Source organism: Stegostoma tigrinum, chromosome 2 (assembly GCF_030684315.1).
Source record: "Stegostoma tigrinum isolate sSteTig4 chromosome 2, sSteTig4.hap1, whole genome shotgun sequence".
Lineage (NCBI taxonomy): Eukaryota > Metazoa > Chordata > Chondrichthyes > Orectolobiformes > Stegostomatidae > Stegostoma > Stegostoma tigrinum.
This window is the reverse complement of record NC_081355.1, coordinates 10715985-10735583: the sequence shown is the minus strand read 5'-3', so window position 1 is coordinate 10735583 and position 19599 is coordinate 10715985. Positions and strand designations below refer to the sequence as shown.

The window sequence follows — 19599 nt, the reverse complement described above, 5'->3', positions numbered from 1 at the left end:
AGGCCATTCAGTCCATACTAACCCTCCAAACAGGATCCCATGCTAGACACTATTGACAATTTCCCATGGCCAATCCACCTAGCCCACACATCTTTAGATTGTGGGAGGGAAATGGAACACCCAGAGGAAACCCACACAGACAGTCACCCAAGGCTAGGACCAAACCCAGGTCCCTGGTACTGTGAGACAGCGATGCTAACTACTGTACCACTCCATATTACCTTCTTGAGCCCATGTGCTGACTGCAGTGGGCTGAACCTTTAGCTTACTCAGAATCAGCTATGTGACTGTGTCTTTTGAGATTCATTAAGGTCCATTTAAAGAATTTTGGGCAAAATCAGTCCTCAATTAGCAAATAAAAGTAATTTTAAGGGTGAGCAAATGGATATTTTTTACAACTTTTTTGATTCGCTCTTAGGACATGGCTTTCATTGGGGAGGCTGGGCGTCATTGTTTATTCCCAATTGACCTGGAAGGTATGTTCAATAGCCTTCTTGTCCCACTGTAAACAACCTCTTGTAAGGGAGCAAGCTTCAGGGCTTTTGACCAAGCAACTGAAGGAACAGTAATAAAGTCCAAAGTCATTATGGTGTGGGGGCTTGAAGGCAAATTTGCAGATTGTGGCGTCTTTACTCATCAGTTGCCCTCAGCTATTTTTAGAAATCCTATTATACGGGTGTCACTGGCTGAGCCAACAGTTAAGAGTCAACTGAGTTGCTCTGGGTTTGGAGTCACATGTAGGTCAGGATGGCAAATTTCCCCTTCTAAATTCGTAAGGGCTTTATGACATTTAATAGCAGTCCCCTTCAGGCGAGCTTTTTCATTTAGTGAACAGAAATGTCATCATCCACCACAGTGGGATCTTGAGCCCATGCCCTCCCCTCTCAAGCATTATCCAGGGTGTTGTGGATTACCATCCCTGTGACATTACCACTAGGCCATTCCCTCTGCCTGGTACAATGAATTTAATCTGTTATCCCGCTCCCCAGGTCACTATCTTGGGGTGTGGAATAGGAGAGGAGGAGGTTAGATCAGGCCTACTCATCTGGAAGCCCCAGTAAGCCTACTAAAGGCCTGTTAATGGAGGCCGACTGGGATTTCCCAGGTGGTCTCCAGATTCCGGACAGTCAGCGGTGGGGGGAAAGGTTTAGCTGCCTGAAAGTGCTTCAGGTTTAGAGGAGGTCACTCTATGCAGATACTCTGCGTCCTTTAAAAATGGGGTGGGGGGGCAAACTGCCAAGGACATCTCTTTTACTTCAAATGTAGAAAGGTTGGGGAGGGGGAGCAGGGAGAGAGAGACAAAGGGAGAGAGTTAGGTCATGTCTGTTTCAAAGCACCCTCACCCTCCTCCCTCACTTTCCTGCCCTAACATCCTGCTGCTGAGAGATCATTTGGCCCTTCAGCTATGCCAGCCCACTTGGCTGGATGGTGAATTCAACATCGACCATTAAATTGTTTCATTGGGGAAAAATCACATCAAGGGGCTGTTTGCTCACACAGTTCAGGCTTTTTAGCCTGAAGCCAGTAGAAGAATCCAGCCTGTTGTCTTTACGGTTAGACATTTTATTAAATCCTACTTTATCATTTCTCTTCATGTCTCTTGAAAAAACATCTCCACTGCGCGAAGAGATATGCAAAGCATTCAAGCCTGAACAGAGCCCTTAGATTATTATAGGACATTCCTTTGTAAAAATAGGTAATGCCTGTTTTAAAATGAGCTGAATTCCTTTTCCTTTCATTTGTGCGGCATTTTGTCAGCAAGTACCACAGTGACTTAAAACAAAAGTGATCCAACAGACTACTGTAAGGGAGAGGAACGCTGAGGCCACTGAAGGTTTTAACTGTGTAGAAATGCATCTTTCATGAACCAGAAGATGAAAGGAATCCCAAGTCACTTGCCATCTGCTTCCTTAGTGCTTATTTTATTTGATTCTCACATCCACAAACATTTAGTCGCTTTTACTAATTCAGAAAAGCCTGCACCGACCAGTCTCGGAATCGTATGCGCGGCCAACAGTTTAGCATTCAGTAATCAAATCAATCGAAGGTAGTACCTATTGCTTACAGCTGTGTATGTACAAAAACGGTTTATACATTCACTGTCCTGTAAAGAATGTGACAATCTACAGCACCTTTGTGACTAACCACAGAACATGCTGGAACATCTGGAATGGCTGGCAGCGATAGAACTGTATTTGCTTCCTGAAGTCTGGCATTACTCATACAAAAGGATCCACACTATTTGACTAAAGGGCACAGCCTCTAGAGAAGACATCCCTGTGCTCCCTGAATGTGCACTGCCACATTTGCATGCACGTGTCTGCATTTTTTCACAATCATTTAAAAAGCTGCAGAGATAACTTTATCAGGCTAGTGCTCACGGCTTTAGGATATGGTGACTGTCCTGTCCACTACTGGTTTGAGATTAAACGTACATTAACACACATGCACGGGAAAATTCCGACAGTTTGCATTGCCACAGATATAAAATGGAATTGGCACAATATTCAAAGCACAGATGATATTCTAACTCCAATTCCACCAGCTGCAAGTATGCGTCTAGATCTCGTGTGAATTTCAGCCAAATTGCAGTCTTTCAGCTAATGTCAGTTCCCCGTGGTCAAATCTTTTCTTCTGCTCTTTACCATATGTGACAAGTGAGAGGCACTCACATAGTTTAACTATCTAAGAAGCTAACGAGCAATTGCTGCATTCAATTTCTAGCATCATAGGATGGTTACAGGAGGGAGACTGTTCTGCCCCCGAGACCCTGCTAACTCTTTGAAAGAGCAATTTAACATGTCCCCAATCCCATGCCCCTTCCCCACAGCTTAGCTAGTTGCTTCCTTTCAACTGCTTATCGAATTCCCTTCTGTAAGCCATGGTTGAATCTTCCCGACCGCCCCCGACATGCCAGACTCTAACCAGGTGCTGTTTAAACAAGATTTACTTCATCCCCCTTTTGGTATTTTCACCAATGATCATAAATTGGGCATCTTCTTGTCCTTGATCCTTACACCAAACGGAGTGGTCTCTCACTCTCTCTCTCTCTCTCTCTCTCTCTCTGTCCAGATACGTCCAGTATTGAACCATCTAATCATCTCTCAACCTTCTCCTCTTTGAAGAGAGCAAACACACCTTCTCCCAATCTAAGAAACAAAGCCTCAACTCACTGATGAAATTGGTCCTCATCAGTGATAGAGTACGGACTCAAGACTAATCGGCAATCTACTGCTGACAGCGTGTACTTCGAGATGGTTTGCAATGAGCCCATTTCAACTTAGTGGCAAAGCCAGATTCTTTTCCAAACTTTATCCCCTCAGTTTTGAGCCATTACAGGGGATTACCTTGGGGGTGGGGGCATGTCAGGCAGACCTTTCATTGCTCTCTCAAAACCACCACGAGCTACCATCTAGAGAGAATTCTTCTCAGCTTTACCTTTCCCCGCAAAAGTCACCAAACACTTATCCAGTTGTCAGAATACTCCGCGAAGCATCCACAACACCCGCTATCTGAGGAAGATTCATTGAGCCTGAAACGTTAACTCTGCTTTCTCTCCACAGATGGTTCCAGCAAGTTCTGTTTTTGATCCCTTTGATTTGAATTGACAATCAAACGTATATGATTCTGAAGCAGGGTTCACAGGGCCGACATCGAGAGACTGTTTCCTTTCATCAGGGAGTTGAGAGCTAGTGGTTTATGGCTAAGGAGTCTCCCAGTGAAGACAGAGACGAGGGGGTGAATTTCTTCTCTCAGCAGGTAATCATGCTTTGAATTTCTCTTCTTCAGAGATCATCGCGGCTGAATATATTCGAATATATGCAATAGGCTGTTGACTAATGAGGGAGTCAACAGTTTAGGTGCAGCCAGGATAGTGAAGTTAAGTCCAGAATCGATCAACCAGCTTCTCAAATGATGAGCATGACAGCTGAATGGTCCAGTCCTGATTCTACTTCTTTATGCAATTATTAAGACATGCTTTTATGCTCCTGTTAGGCCCCTTGCTGTGTGACATGATTCAAGGGACATTTTACAGTTACAAAAATATGCCAATTTGGGTTTGGTTTAACGGGGAGTCTGCTCATAAAGATGGCCGGCAGGAGCAGTTTGCCCCTGTGTGGAATTGCCAGGTGCCCCTGCAACATTATTACAGCTGCAACAAAATGTGAGGCTGGATGAACACAGCAGGCCAAGCAGCATCTCAGGAGCACAAAAGCTGACTTCACTGATGAAGGGTCTAGGCCTGAAACGTCAGCTTTTGTGCTCCTGAGATGCTGCTTGGCCTGCTGTGTTCATCCAGCCTCACATTTTGTTGTCTTGGATTCTCCAGCATCTGCAGTTCCCATTATCTCTGATACTCTTTATTACAGCTGCAGTCTAGTCACAGGTTCCAGAAGGTTCAGTTTCTCCTCCTAGTATTCAGGCTGCAGTTGTGCTTCTGGTTTCTAACTCAATGTGAGCTCTGAACTCTGAAACCAGGAGGCTGAATACTGCTGCCCACCGACTGGGATGTGACTGGACTCATAATGGGACAATTCAATTGGCACAGTCCACTTAGTTCCCTGGCTAGTGCGGTCCAGTCTTGCATTCTAACGAAACACTCAAATTCCACGCATGCAGACACCCTGCTCCAGCTAATGTTGGCATTGGCCTTAAGCACATTCTTTCTGCTCTGATGCATTTCTTTCATCGTGACAAAATATTCCATTTTTACCTGAAACTATTTCATTACTTATTCAGAGAGGATTTCAACACTAATTGCACCTTATTTCCTGCCAGATTGCATCCTTTCAGAATATTTTGAGCATTTAATTTCAGTGGGCAATTTATAGAATGACATTTATTGAGTTGCTTTGCAATAGTCTGGGGAGATTGACGGACTGTAGGATGGGAGTGTATTAAGTTACAAAGAGGTAGGACAGATTCGGTGGAAATACTCTGTTCTCAGTATCTGAAGGGGACTAGAATGAGCGATATAGATGGAATATAAAATAGAAAAGATTTACAACAAAACAGGAGGATCGCTCAGAGTTAAACACAGTTACAGAAAGGAATGCCGGGCATAAATTTTCCAGAGGTGCAGTGGGAATCTCTTTTATACGTTTCGACAAAGTTTCAGTCACAGAGCAGGAGTGGCTCCAAGAGAATTCATGACCTGCATCAAAATTACTGATCAGGTCAGATTAAAGTTGATATAACACGATCACCAAGATTTTTTGGGAGGGGTTGGGGAGGGAGAGAGAGAGACAGCGAAGTGCAACTGCCATTTTGCATTTCTTTTTACATTTGTAGGCTTTACTGGCAGGGGTTAGCATTTATTTTCCATCCCTAATCTCCCTTAAGCAGATGGTGGCTAGCTTTCATCCCAAAGTACATCTTGTGTATCATTTTCAGTCAGATAGCCCATAGCTCCACTCACTATTTTTCCCAAGTTTAAGCTAAGGGCAGGAGGACAGCAAGGCTGATGTCCGAGTGGTCATTTGTTTCAATTTTACTTCTCAAGCTTTTTTCTACATGGGGTAATTAATGCAGTTTTAGCAACTGAAGAACACAACGAGCCAAAATTCTAAGAGAAGTTTTCCGATTAGGATTAAACATTTTACCTCCCACAAACTGGGTTTGGCCAGTCGCAACGACAGCATCAGAGCAAAGTAATTCTGACTTATTTATTTCTGCTGGGTGGCTTGGTTGACAGTTTATTTGGTCAAAGCATCTTCATTTCCCAAAGTAGCTGCGCTGCGTAAATGTGCTCAAAAGTGGAATGAATATTAAACGAACAACAGGAAGCTGCTGTAAGGCAGCCCCTGAAAGATATGCTCCTGCAGATAACATCACACAGCAGAGGAGTGTAAATTGACGTGCTGTTGCAAACCTAACAGTGTCATATTCTAGACACCACTGACTGATTTACCTTTTATATAAACATAAAATGAGGAAATGTTACAAATATTCAGCAGGTCTGGCAGCATCTGGGGACACAAACAGAATTAAACAGACAGGATTATACTGACCACCATAAGGCAGCATTGGAGGGGGGGAGGGATAAAATTGAGGAGAGTAATTTCACATTGAAACTGTGGATGGAATGACTGGGCTATTTTACCAGTCATTCAGCAGGCAGAGGTTACCATTGAAGGCTTGTAGTGTGGGAGAGAGGGTTTCAGAAGCCACAGGGAGGGCTGTGTGCAGGGAAGGCAGCTCCCACGGCCCTAGTGTTTTCCTCAGAAGGTTTTTTTTTCTCTACAATCACTTGGTTGGTGATTCTTTAAATCGTCTTTTGAGGTCGACGTGCAGAATGCAGTATGTAGCTAACCTGCCCCTGGAGCTACCATTATTCCTGGGGGCGGGAAGTGGTGGGGGCGGGGGGACCTGCAGGCTCTATGCATGGATGTGAGCCTTTAAAGTGAATGAAAGACTCAGCAAACCAAACCTCACATGCCTCTGATAATAAAATGTGAGGCTGGATGAACACAGCAGGCCAAGCAGCATCTCAGGAGCACAAAAACTGACGTTTCGGGCCTAGACCCTTCATCAGAGAGGGGGATGGAGGGAGGGAACTGGAATAAATAGGGAGAGAGGGGGAGGCGGACCGAAGATGGAGAGTAAAGAAGATAGGTGGAGAGAGTGTAGGTGGGGAGGTAGGGAGGGGATAGGTCAGTCCAGGGAAGACGGACATGTCAAGGAGGTGGGATGAGGTTAGTAGGTAGCTGGGGGTGCGGCTTGGGGTGGGAGGAAGGGATGGGTGAGAGGAAGAACCGGTTAGGGAGGCAGAGACAGGTTGGACTGGTTTGGGATGCAGTGGGTGGGGGGGAAGATTCCAGTTCCCTCCCCCCATCCCCCTCTCTGATGAAGGGTCTAGGCCCGAAACGTCAGCTTTTGTGCTCCTGAGATGCTGCTTGGCCTGCTGTGTTCATCCAGCCTCACATTTTATTATCTTGGAATCTCCAGCATCTGCAGTTCCCATTATCTTTCACATGCCTCTGGCTGCTCGCTTCTCCCACTGATGTCAAACCCTCTATCGAATTGGTAAAAGCCAATGTTGCAGGTCTGTGACCTTTCATCCGAAAGGCTGCCTTTAGAATGGGGCTCTGTTATACCTGCTCAACCCAGCTCTGATGAAAGGTCACAAACCTGGAAGGCTAACTTTGTTCTCTCTCCACAAGGTGCTGCCAGACTTGCTGAATATTTACAGTATTTTAAATTTCCAATATCCACAGTTTTTTTCCCACTTTTGTGCCAGTTGTATAATGGAAATGCACCTCCTGTTGTGTGTTCACAAGAAGGCAAAATCAAATAATTTTCAGGTGAAGCAGAGTTGCAGTGATAATTAGACTAGTTTCCACAGATATAATTAAACCAGTCAGGCATTTGTCTATCCTTCATATTTCCATTCTAAGCTGGTGGCACAGTGGTTAGCACTTCTGCCTCACAGCACCAGGGACCCAGGTTCAATTCCAATCTTAGGCAATTGTCTATATGTAGTTTGCACATTCTCCCTGCCTCTGTGAAGGTTTCCTCCAGGTGCTCTGGTTCTCTCCTGCTGTCCAAACATGAGTAGATTGGCTGTGATGTAATGCTAGGTCGGTTAGCCATGGGAAATGCAGGGATAGGGTCAGATGGGATGCCTCCTGGAGGGTTGGTATGGGCTGATTGGCCTCTTTCATGGGACTCTATTGTCAATTTCCACATACATATAATAATGCAAATTGCCCATGCTGACAGATCACAGTTTGAATACTTGTCCATAGAATACTTTTACTGATAAGGAGGGTGTTTATCACTGCGTACTAGTTGACAGAAATTGTAATGGAAGCTGCTTAAATCCACATTTATAGCAACTAAATGGGCAAAGCAAGCTTGCAGGAGCAAGACGTATTAATGCAATATTTATTTATATCTTCCACCATTTCAAACAATGCCCTGTAGCTGCCTAGTGTAACTTAATTCTGCTCCGAGACAAACTGCAAGTGACACATAGGTTCATTGTGAACAATTTGCAGATTTCCAATATAAACTTGTGAATTGGGGGTTAGCTCAGTTGGCGGGTTAGCTGGTTTGCTAATGGAAAGTAACACCCACAGTATGAGCTCAATTCCCACACTCCTGAGGTTACCATGAAGGGCCCTACTTCTCAACCTTCCCCCTTGCCTGAGATGTGGTGACTCTCAGGTTTAACTCCTACCAGTCATTTCTCTCTAAAGACAGTCTATATAGTGACTTTGCAGTTTATAATCTTGTGAAGCATCAGACAGACTCAAGAGAGTGTCAAATTACCTTACGATTAGCAGCAGGATGGCTCAGTGGCTAGCAATGTTGCCTCACAATACCAGGGACCTGAGTTTGATCCTACCCCTGGGTGACTGTTAGTGTGGAGTTTTTACACTCTCCCTGTGTCTGTGCAGGTTTCCTCTCACAGTTCAAAGATGTGCAGGTTAGGTGGATTGGCCAGGCTAAATAGCCCATTGGAAATGCAGAGTTACAAGGATAGGATAGGTGGGTGGGATGCTCTTCAGAGGATTGGTGTGGATTTGATGGGCCAAATGGCCTGCTTCCACAGTTTAAGGATTCTATGAGGGGTATGGATAGGGTGATTAGTCAAAATCTTTTTCCTAGGGTGGAGGAGTATAAAACTAGTGGTGCGTAGGTTTAAGTTGAGAGGGGAAAGATTTAAAAGGGACCTAAGGGGCAACTTTTTCACACAGAGGGTGGTGTATGTATGGAATGAGCTGCCAGAGGAAGTGGTGGAGTTTGGTACAATTACAATATTTAGAAGCCTTCTGGATGGGTGGATGAGTAGGAAGGGTTTAGACAGATATGGGCCAAATGCTGGCGAATGGGAATAGATTAATTTAGAATATCTGGTCAGGATGGATGAGTTGGGCTGAAGGATCTGTTTCCGTGCCATACATCTCTATGACTCTATGTGCAGGTTAGGTGGATTGGTGATGCTAAAATGCCCATCGTGTCTACAGCTGTGCAAGCAAATGAATTAGTCATGGGAAATGCGGGGGTACAGGGAGAGGGTGTGGCTATGGGGATGGGTCCAGGTGGGATGCTCTTTGGAGGATCAGATTGGACATGATGGGCCAAATGGCTTGTTTCCACACTGTGGAGATTCTATGATTCTACTATTTGCATGTTTTAGAATAAGTGCAGTCAACAGCCACTGAATACACAGCAAACGCTCACAAACAGCAATGCAACAGTGACTACAAATGTGTTCCGTGAGGTTCACTGAAAGGTGAGTAATGGGCAGGAATCCAGGGATAATTCACTTGGTCTTCTTCAAAACAGCATTCATATAACAGAGAGTAAACAGCATTTTCATTCAACATCTCATCTGAAAGACAGCACCGCGAGAGTGCAGCAATCCCTCTGAGCTGTATAAGAGTGTCAACCTAAATCAAATTATTAGTCTTATCTGGAAGCAACAGATTGTCACAGGCAAACATTTTAGGAAGGGTCACCAGACCCAAAACATTTTTAACTCTGTTTTTCCATCACAGATGCTGCCAGATCTTTTCCAGCAACTTTGTTTTTGTTCCTGATTTACAGTACCCGCATTTCCTGCAGTTTTTATTGAGCATTTCAGGAAATTAAACTCATGGAAATCTAACGGCCATACTACATTGTGAATGTGAGTCAAGAATGTTTTAGAGAACAGACAAAAACCAGGTTCCAACTTAAAGTGTTCACTGCACGATGTGTCACAATGTTGGCTACCTTAAAACCTGATATGTACAATTTACCTTATTTCTGTACAAACTAACTCACTGTCATTGCTTGTAATATCAAATTATTAACAGATAAGAATTATATGCAAAGAAAAAGAATGGTTTCCATCATTTAATTCACAATAGAGCAGAACACAACTGAAATGGGTTATTCAAGATAATAAAGTGTGAAGCTGGACGAACACAGCAGGCCAAGCAGCATCTCAGGAGCACAAAAGCTGACGTTTCGGGCCTAGACATCAGAGGGTTCTGATGAAAGGTCTAGGCCCGAAACGTCAGCTTTTGTGCTCCTGAGATGCTGCTTGGCCTGCTGTGTTCATCCAGCTTCACACTTTGTTATCTTGGATTCTCCAGCATCTGCAGTTCCCATTATCTCTGTAATGGGTTATTGCCTGGGTGGAATTCTATGCTGCACCAAATTCCTTATGGTTAGGAGTGAATCGGGAAGGATATCCGGCCTCCAAGAGCAACCAGCCAATCAAACAGTCAGCAGCATTCCAGCCTCAGCAGTGGTCATGGCAAGGACTGCATCCAGTCCCCAATGACAACTGACAGAGCCTGACAACAGGATAGTGGGGAAGGTATCAATGACATACAGGTGAGGAGTGTTAACAGGACATGTGGCCAGGTCTGGGCAGGATTTCATCTTGAGAGGTTATGAAGGAGATATGCAACCCACCCCAAACCCCTTGCCCACCAGCAGCTCGAGAAAGTGAAATCTAAGAGACTTCATGCTTGGTACTCACCTCAACCCAATGCATTCAAAATTACAACAGGACAAAAGTGGGAGGGCTAGGTGTTGGGAAAGCATGTGGAAACTGGGCCCAATTTCATACCCTCCCATTCCCCATCTCAGCCAAGACGTCCCTGTAAGAGCAGAAATTTCAGCCTCTTCGGTGTGAGCTATTGACATATCCACTACTTCATGTGGATTACATCTACTATTGCTTGATGACTTCACATGTGGGATATTCTCTATCCTTCTTGTAGTCTCTCATTTGTTTGGCATCATGATGAATGGAATTATGGCAGTGTCTGCAGACCACAGCTGGCATGAAGCCAGAGCTGGAAAACATACTTGTGTGCCCTTAACACCAGTGGTGAATAGACTTTCTTTTGTCTCCTTTAATTGCACTGAATTCCAAAGAAAAACACACTCGAAATTAACATCTGTGATGCTATCTTTTGATTAATTAGATCACCAAGCTACCACTGGAAGATTGTTTATGCAACTTTTCTTAACTTCACAGCTGAAGCATAGTACATTAGCAACTCCCAGTTGAACAGCAGGTCTTAATGACCCCAGAATAAGTCTAAAAGGACTCTTTAATATTTTGTATCCTTCACTGATTACATCTATAAGGAAGAACAATATCAGGATTGCATAGCATTTGGAATATAATGACACCCACTTAGCCTGCAGCAGTATGTCAAGGCTAAGAGTAATGACATAAATGGCATGCTCCCTCAACTCATGACTGAACAGAATTATTTTACTCATTGTTAACCAGGCTGTTGATCTTTTCTTGTTTAATCTAGAGACAAGTGAAGATGATAATGCCTTTCAGAGAATTGAATAAATAACCTTGTTTTTTTTTCTGAAGTGCTGACTTAAGTTCCACAGCAGCAGGAAATAGCAAATCTCGAGTGAACAGAATGACATCTGCAATGAGAGGTTTGAAATTGATTTCAGGTCAGCTCATAGCTGGATGCAGAAGAGATTCTTCAAATTGCTAAACCCATCAATCATAAATATGGAGACCTACAGTTTCAATTTGCACTATAACTGTAACTGAACATGAACTTGTTGTTATCTTAATTATATCAAAGAGGTGACCATTTAATCAATGACTGCCCTGATATAATGACATTTCACAATGTCAATAGGTTCCCTCTGCTTTTTCATCGCTATAAGGAATTTTGGAAATGCGCGTAACTTGCACAAAAAAGTCCAACCCTTAATAAACGTTCATCGCTTTTTGCCAACTGTTAGAAGAATTAATCATTTTGGTAATACCCACAGCTGTATGGTAAATCAGAAATCTTTGAAAGTTGTTTGTCAAGTACCTTCCAGGTTGGGTGGTCCTCTAGGACTGAGTCCGAAGTACTCAAAATCAAGTACCTCATTCTCCTCAGCATTGGAGTTATTGGAAGGGGTGATTCTCCGACCAACATAGGAAGCTAATGGTCTCCTGCTGCTTGAGCCGCCAGAGGTGGGTTCAGACATTTCGAAACAGAAAACGTGCTAGAACAAAATGAGACAGGTTGAGTCAGAGTAATGAAGGAAGCTTACAAAGAATGAGCATTCAACAGCTGGATGGAAAAAGCAAAACAGATAACCTTACAGCCAGACATGCAGACTGCCAGCAAATACATACGTAACCCTTCTCTGTTGTAAAGTTTAACCCTTTCACAACTTTTTTTTAGGTTAATCATTCATGGGATGAATGAGGGCATTGCTGAGTGGGCCAGCATTAGGGCCATCCCTAATTGCCCAGAGGGCAGTTAAGAGTCAACCACATTGCAGTAGGTCTGAAGTCACACATAGGCCAGGCCATGTAAGGATGGCAGTTTTGTTGCCCTAAAAGACATGAGTGAACCAGATGGGTTTTCCCCAATTCATGGCTATCATTAGACTCTTAATTCCACATTATTTTTGAATTCAAATTCCACCATTTGTCACAGCAGGATTCAAACCTGGGCATCAAGAACATTACCTGGGTGTCTGGATTAACGGTCCAGCAATAATACCACTAGGCCATCACATTATTTGATTCATTTGAGTGGCTGCCAATGCACTCACACTGTAAAGCAGTAGCACAAATACTGCAAGTTGAAAGCAAAACAGAAAATGGTTGGAAGTGCTCCACAGGTCAGATAGTGCCCATAAAGAAGAGGTTGGGTCAGTGAGTTCAGGTGCCATTCCTTTTCATCAGTACAGTGCCTCTCTTCCAGAGTATTGAAGCTTAACTCTTGTCAACTCTTAATCAACCAACCAGTTTCCTGAGTTTGCATTCATGAAGGTAAGCCCATCTATGCGGGACACTGGTGCATGATCTTATGTTCAAATGCTAACACTGACAGTCACATGTCAACCTCAAATCTGTAGCTTGTCCACTGGGTAAGGAACAGCATCATCCAATGATCTACATCTCAACATAAACTGTTGAAGAAGGGAAGGTTAGATGGAGAAATCGGAGGGCACATGGAGGTTTGGAAAAATTTGTGATTATTGTTGTTAGTGTTACTAGCAATCTTTACAAAGGTTTCAAATTTACTGAGGCTGGCATCAAACCATGTACAGTAACATGATCTATACCTTCTATGGACTTCCTTGAGTTAGCTTACTTTGAGGGTTCTTTCCAAAAAGAAATTTTGATGATAGTTAACTTGACACGATATTAAGATATATTTATTTATTAAACCTTTGATGTTTTCATGATCATTAAAGGAGGTTTTAGATACATCATGTGCAAATGTGAATGCTTCAGACAGTCCTTTTGAGATATCATTTAAGTGAGACTTTTTAAACCACTGATGAAGAGATGTGAAGCCCACTCCTGCATTATTCTCACAACTCCTGGAACACAGAACAGAACAGCACAGCACAAGAACAGGCCCTTCGGCCCACAATGTTGTGCCAAACATGACATCAAATGAAACTAATCCATTCTGCCTGCCAATAGTCCATATATCTCAATTCTTTGCATATTCATGCACTTATCTACAAATCCCTTAAATGCTCCTACCATATCTGCCTCGACTACCATCCCTGGCAGTGCGTTCCAGACTCCTGCCACTCTCTGTGTAAAATATTTCTGCCTCACGTCTCCTTTGAACTTTCCCTCTCTCACCTTAGACGCATGACCCCTAGTATTAGACATTTCAACTCTGCGAAAAACATTCTGACTGTCAACCCTATCTATGCATCTCATAATTTTATAGATTCCTATCAAGTCTATAAATCTCAGAACACGCCATTCAGCCCAGTAGGTCCATTGTCATGATATTTCTTACGTGTCTCCACCCACCTTTGTCTCAAAACGGCAATATACCCCTCCACTTCCTCCTCTACTATCATATGTTAAGATAGCTTCACCTTGTGTTCTCGTGATGGCTACCACAGCTACTCCTTGTGATAGGTGATAGCACATTCTGATTGGAACGATACCAATCCAGTGTGACAGAGTGACCGAGGTGAGATTTACTATTTCATCTGCTACTGCATTCCTCCAGGGATAGAGAAAGTTAACAAGATCAGTCATTGGAGAGCTTGCCAACAGTTAAAGAAAAAGCAGGATTCTCAGATCACCAGGGGTTTGTCTAAAGGAAATTACTAACAGTCTGCAACTGATGGGCATATTTAAACAAACAGAGTCTCTACGTATTTTTTTTCAAAAGTTACACAAAAAGGAGATACTTAACGGCAGATGCGTTCAAGACTATCATTTTACACTTGGTTCTGAAATTTAAGAGTGTTAATGTGTCCAAATCAAAGCCAGTGTTCTAAAAAAATCTAAGTTTATGTGTAAAGAAGTTATTGTACTTGAAAATAAATATCTTGCATTCATATAGCGCCTTCTACATCAGCGGATTGCGTCAAAGCTTTTGCAATTAACCTGTTGCTTTCAAGTGTCTGCAGTTAAAATCGAAATAGACGGAAAATTCCTGGTGACACTTGCATTTCTGAAATCTCACAAAGGCATGAAGAAATTGTTTTGGAAGCATGAGGCTGTTGTTGGTTTTAGCTCACGCTAAACTCCTCAGATGGAGACATGTGTTTTGAATGACCTCTAACATCAAAGCATTCAGAAAAATCTTTTCTGCGGGACTGAATCAGTCAGAAACAATTGTAACACTGTCAGAGAGGAGAGAAAAAAAATGCACAAAACATTTCGAAGTTTCTTTTCCAAACGTTGTGTCTGTGAGAGAGATCAAACTTTCCGTTACATTTTTTTCCAGGGTCAGTAAGACTGAAATTGATTAAAACTAACGCAAGCTTTGGAAATGGAAACGAAGTTGGTGAATTGTTACGAAGATAAATGAAGGCACTACAATGAAAATGTCAAAATCAGAAACACAAACTAACAAACCCAACTATTTGATGGAACTAGCCCCACCAAATCGTTAGTTACATTTAGCTACATTTATTGAAGAAGGAAATAAAACTGTCTCCAATTAAAAACACAAAAAAATCTTGCAGCTCCTGTTTTATTGCACATTTACAGAAATACCAGTGGGATAACCATAGTGCACTTGCACTGTTCACGTTTCAAATGCTATCATGTTATTTGGCCAACACGGAATTTAATGGAGAAATGACCACAGCCTCCAGTTTGAGGAGTGATAGGGAAGAATTCGCATGCATTACAGACATGGAACGATTAATGTAACTTTAAAAGCAGGAACATCCAGCTTGCAAGTGACAATGTCCTCACGTCAACACTGCATTGATTTAAAAAAATTAAAATTAACAACCTCGTTACAACGTCTAACTTCAATGCAATAAATTGCCCCAATTAGCGAGGTGAAAGATGAAAAAGAGCATTTACCTGGTGAGAGAGAAGGACTAGCAGCCTGGAGACAGAGCACTAGTTAAGGGCGCCTGAGTGCACCAGCTCTGTAAAGCTTACCAGAAGCCAGCTCGCCTTTGCAAGGAATGCGAGCAACTTTTTTTTTGCATTCCCAGTTCTGTGGTTAACAACTCCGACTCAGAAGAGCAAAGAGTATCGTGGCCACGCCTCACAAATCTGGCGAGAAGGAAAGGGCGCACGGTCGGTCTGTGCTATTACTCACAATCCTCGAGTTATTGGCGTTCCCAAGAGCAGAAACAGCGAACGTTTCCCCCTTAAAACCCAGAGAGAATGTGGCCATTCTCTTCCCACAGAGGCTGCCCGTGCCGCTGGGTGTTTTCAGCATTTTCTGTCGCTGTATCAGATTTGCAGCATCCAACGCATTGTCCCTGGACCCCAGATGCCACTGCTTTTTGGTGGTGCTTAGGATCCTTTGGGTAATGTTACTGCTGAGGTTAAATAGTGGAGGTGCTACTGTATCTCACTATTGCTTCTTTCAGGCCACATCGGGGTGGGGTGAAGGGGAAGGGGTTCTGCAATCAGATAAACAAGGAAATAGCCTTTAAAGACTGCCCCCCCCCCCCCAACCCCAGAACCATGACCTCCCCCTACCCATTGTCACATTTCCAAGACCTCAAACAATGAAACTATAGACGGGTCCTATTACTGTGTTGCAGTACCAGTGGTCTCACTTCTGTTGTGTTGATTTGATTTATTATTGTCACATGTACTTAAGTACAGTGAAAAGTTTTGTTTTGCGTGCTGTGCGGTCAGACCATTACTTAGAAAGATACAAAGATCGTAGGGCAATTGAACAGAGCGAGGTATACAAGGTAATGGCAGCAAAAGAGGGTGTAATATTGTCAGTAATTTTTACAGACTTAGAATTGAGGTTTAAATGTGCAGAACAATTGTAAGAAATATGAGATTAAGATCTGCTGTAGAGAGCTCACAGAGTCACCCTGTGTTAGCACCATCCTGAATCAGCAGTATACACATGCCACTGTACCCAGTGAAGTTTCTAACTAAAGGTCTTTCATTGAGACAGTACCAGTTAATACCTGCTCTACAGGAAGCCCCAATTTAAAATGTACGCCCAGATCTTTTCCTGTCCTTTCCCTTGCTGCTTTTTACATGTTGTTATCCATTTGTTCAAATAAGTACCTTATTAGTTCATTTTGAAACTGTGTTCGACAGGGTCGCTACTGACTCATTAGCCAAGCAGTTCTTTAACTTGGCTTGAATCGCCTTGCTTAACACTCCAAGTTAAAGGTCAACATCACATAATAAAAGAGACTCTGATCACAAGACAACATTAGTAGCCTTTCAGGCAATCTGACCAACAATGTCCATTTACTGGCCTTGGACATTAAACATTATTTCATCAGTGGTATGTGCCTTTTCCCATCGCAGGAATCCCTACTCATTACAAAAACTACATCAAAGCATTGTTTTTTTTAATGCATTTACAAGATTAGGGCATCACTGGCCAGGCCAGCACTTATTGCCCATTATGTATTTCCCAGAGGGCAGTTAAGAGTCAACCACATTTCTAGAGTCACATGTAGGCCAGACCAGGAAATGATAGCTGTTTCCTTCCCCAAAGGACAGTGGTGAGCCAGATAGGTTTTTCCTGACGATTGATAATGAATTCATGGTCATCATTGGATACTTAATTCCAGATTTTTTTTAAAATTGAATTCAAATTCCACCATCTGCCATGGCAGGATGTGAACCTAGCCCCCTGGATGCATGGATTAACGGTCCACTGATAATTCCACTAGGCCATTGCTTCCCCTAATGACTATATATTGGATAATGTACATTTTGAGAAATCTGTAACTCCCAATATACTTCCACAAATTGAAAAGTGATTACTTGGATTCAAAGATATTCCAGTAGTACTTTTCTGTGACCTTCCTCAGATACTGAAGCAATCCAACACCTGGACAACATTCAGTTAAACAGTATTGGTGCCATACAAGTGCCAGGTAATGACCATCTCCAGCAAGAGCCAATCTAACCACCATCCCATAACGTTCAATGTCATTCCTATCACCAAATCTCCACCATCTTAGGGTTTACCCTTGACCAGCAACAGAACTGCACTTACCATAACAATACTATGGCTACAAGAGCATGTCCGAGGTGAGGTAGTATTCAGTGAGTAACCTGCCTCCTGTCTCCCCAAAGCCCATCCAACATTGCCAAGGCACAAATCAGGAATACTTCCTTCCTGCCTGGGCAGGTGCTGCCCTTACAACGTTCAAGAAACTTGGCACCATCCAGGACAATGCATTTTGCTTGATTGGCATCACATCCACCACCTTCAATGTTCACTCTTTCCTCTGGGTAGCAGCAGTGTGTGCCATCCACAAGACAAACAGCAGCAACTCACCAAGGCTCCTTAGACAGCACTTTCCAAACCCACAAGGTCTACCACCTACAAGGGCAGGGCAACAGGTACAGGAGAACATTGCCATCTGCAAGTTCCTATCCAAGCCACACACATCCTGACTTAGATATACATCACTGTTCCTTCACTGTTGCTGAGTCAAAATTTTGGAACTCCCTTGTAACGCTGTAGGTGGCCTATGTCCCAAGGATTACAGTATTTTAAGTCGGCAGCTGAACATTACCTTCTCAAGGTTATCTAAGGATGCGCAATAAATGCAGGCTGAGTCAGCGACATCCACATCTCATGATTGAATTTAAAAATTGTGAGCACTTGAACACGCAAGCAGTCATCAGGAATTCATGAAAAAACCAGCAGAAAGAAACAACATTTGAAGATAAAATTTTTCCTTCAGACTTGCTAAGGAAGCACAGATGAAAGCAGTTTGGACGATGGAGAGCTTAAAGACCAGTTCTATCTAATACTTAGAGATTCCATTAAGAAGCAAGTGTCTGTCAGAGCATTTGCTTTGACAAGGAATTGAATGTATTGAACTAAAAATACCCATTGGGCAAGAAGAAATTGCTTAAGTTGAACTTTTTTTTACAAAGTTGAGAAGTCAGGAAGTTATTAAAACAAAGGTACTTCAGTTCACAATAATGAGGTGGCAGTACTGAGATTGTCATAAATCAGAATTAATGTTAGAAAAGGAACACTTTGAAAGCTAAAACTGGCAGCATCTAACAGGAGAAGATGGTCAGAAGATTTTTGATGCCATGGATAAGAGGGTGAAATTCATCATTTAAACCCAAATTCAAACATGAAGAATTTATTAACACAGCCACAAGACTTTGTTTATAAAGTCAGGGTGAGTGATGCACATCATTGATTAGGTTATAAAGGGTGGGAAATCGTCCATTTGACCCAGGAGAAATCAGGAATCCTCCATCTTGCATGCAGAGGGTAGGATATCTCCACTTTAACCACAAGAATGCAAGGAACCCACCAGCAAACGTACAGCATGACAATTTAATAGAATTAGGAGCCTTAAGAGAAGGAAATGAATAAAGCATTATAATTAATTGAAATAAAAATCTTTAAGGGAACAAAATTATGACAGTATTAAAATATTGCAGAATATAAGAGCTTAGGGAAGAATAAGTAATCACTTTAGGAAGTTATGGCCGGAGAAAACATCTGGCCTCCAAGATTTAACATCAGAGATTGAACAACTGGACCAAATTGTTGGACATCTTGGAGAAAACATTCCCTTCAAACACTTCCTTCAAATATAAACATTAAATCACAAACTGAACAAGTAAATTCACTATTAAATTTAGTGGCATCCACAGGTGAATATGTTGCAAATTACCAAAATATGAAATATATTTTTTTGGAAAATGTTCTATAAACTTTTGACAATTAAAATTCTTGAAAGAAAAGATATAGCAGAAGTGTTAAGCATTCAAGAGAATCTACGATGCTTCCATTAATGGTCTGTGCAAATAGCAGAAAACTGCCCATAGAGATTTATAATTGTAACTCAGAAGAGCCAGAGTTGTTGATGAGTCTCTGTCATTTATTACAGTTTCCCAAAGAAGATCTGATTTCAGAGAAAGGTATATAAATTGTGCTGGAACCAGAAACTAGAAATAATTGGAGTCAAATCCTCAGAGGTGAGGGTCAATCTTATCACAGGACAGTATCAGAATTCATCCACATTGTAAGATTTAAAGTCTAAAGACATAAGTTAATCCAATTGAGAGATTCAGACAAACAGCAGATATCAAGAGTCAGTATAAGTGCTATGATTCAAAAAGGCCTCACGGTTATTAGCAGTGCCCAACTATGACAAAGTGAGCTGCATCTGTAAAACTATAGCTCACATCCTGAAGAT

The 19599-nt window shown here is 42.4% G+C and overlaps 1 protein-coding gene across 1 annotated transcript in view; it reads right to left on the bottom strand.

Annotated features, from left to right (window-relative positions):
- Positions 1 to 15558, bottom strand: part of LOC125464756 (coagulation factor XIII A chain-like) — a 102472-nt gene extending 86914 nt beyond the window's left edge. The window contains exons 1-2 of the mRNA XM_048557537.2: positions 15287 to 15558; positions 11802 to 11979 (exon numbers count right to left, since the gene is read on the bottom strand). Coding sequence (XP_048413494.2) covers positions 11802 to 11961 — 160 coding nt within the window. The 5' untranslated portion in view covers positions 11962 to 11979; positions 15287 to 15558. The remainder of the gene's footprint in view (positions 1 to 11801; positions 11980 to 15286) is intronic.
- Positions 15559 to 19599: the final 4041 nt, after the last annotated feature.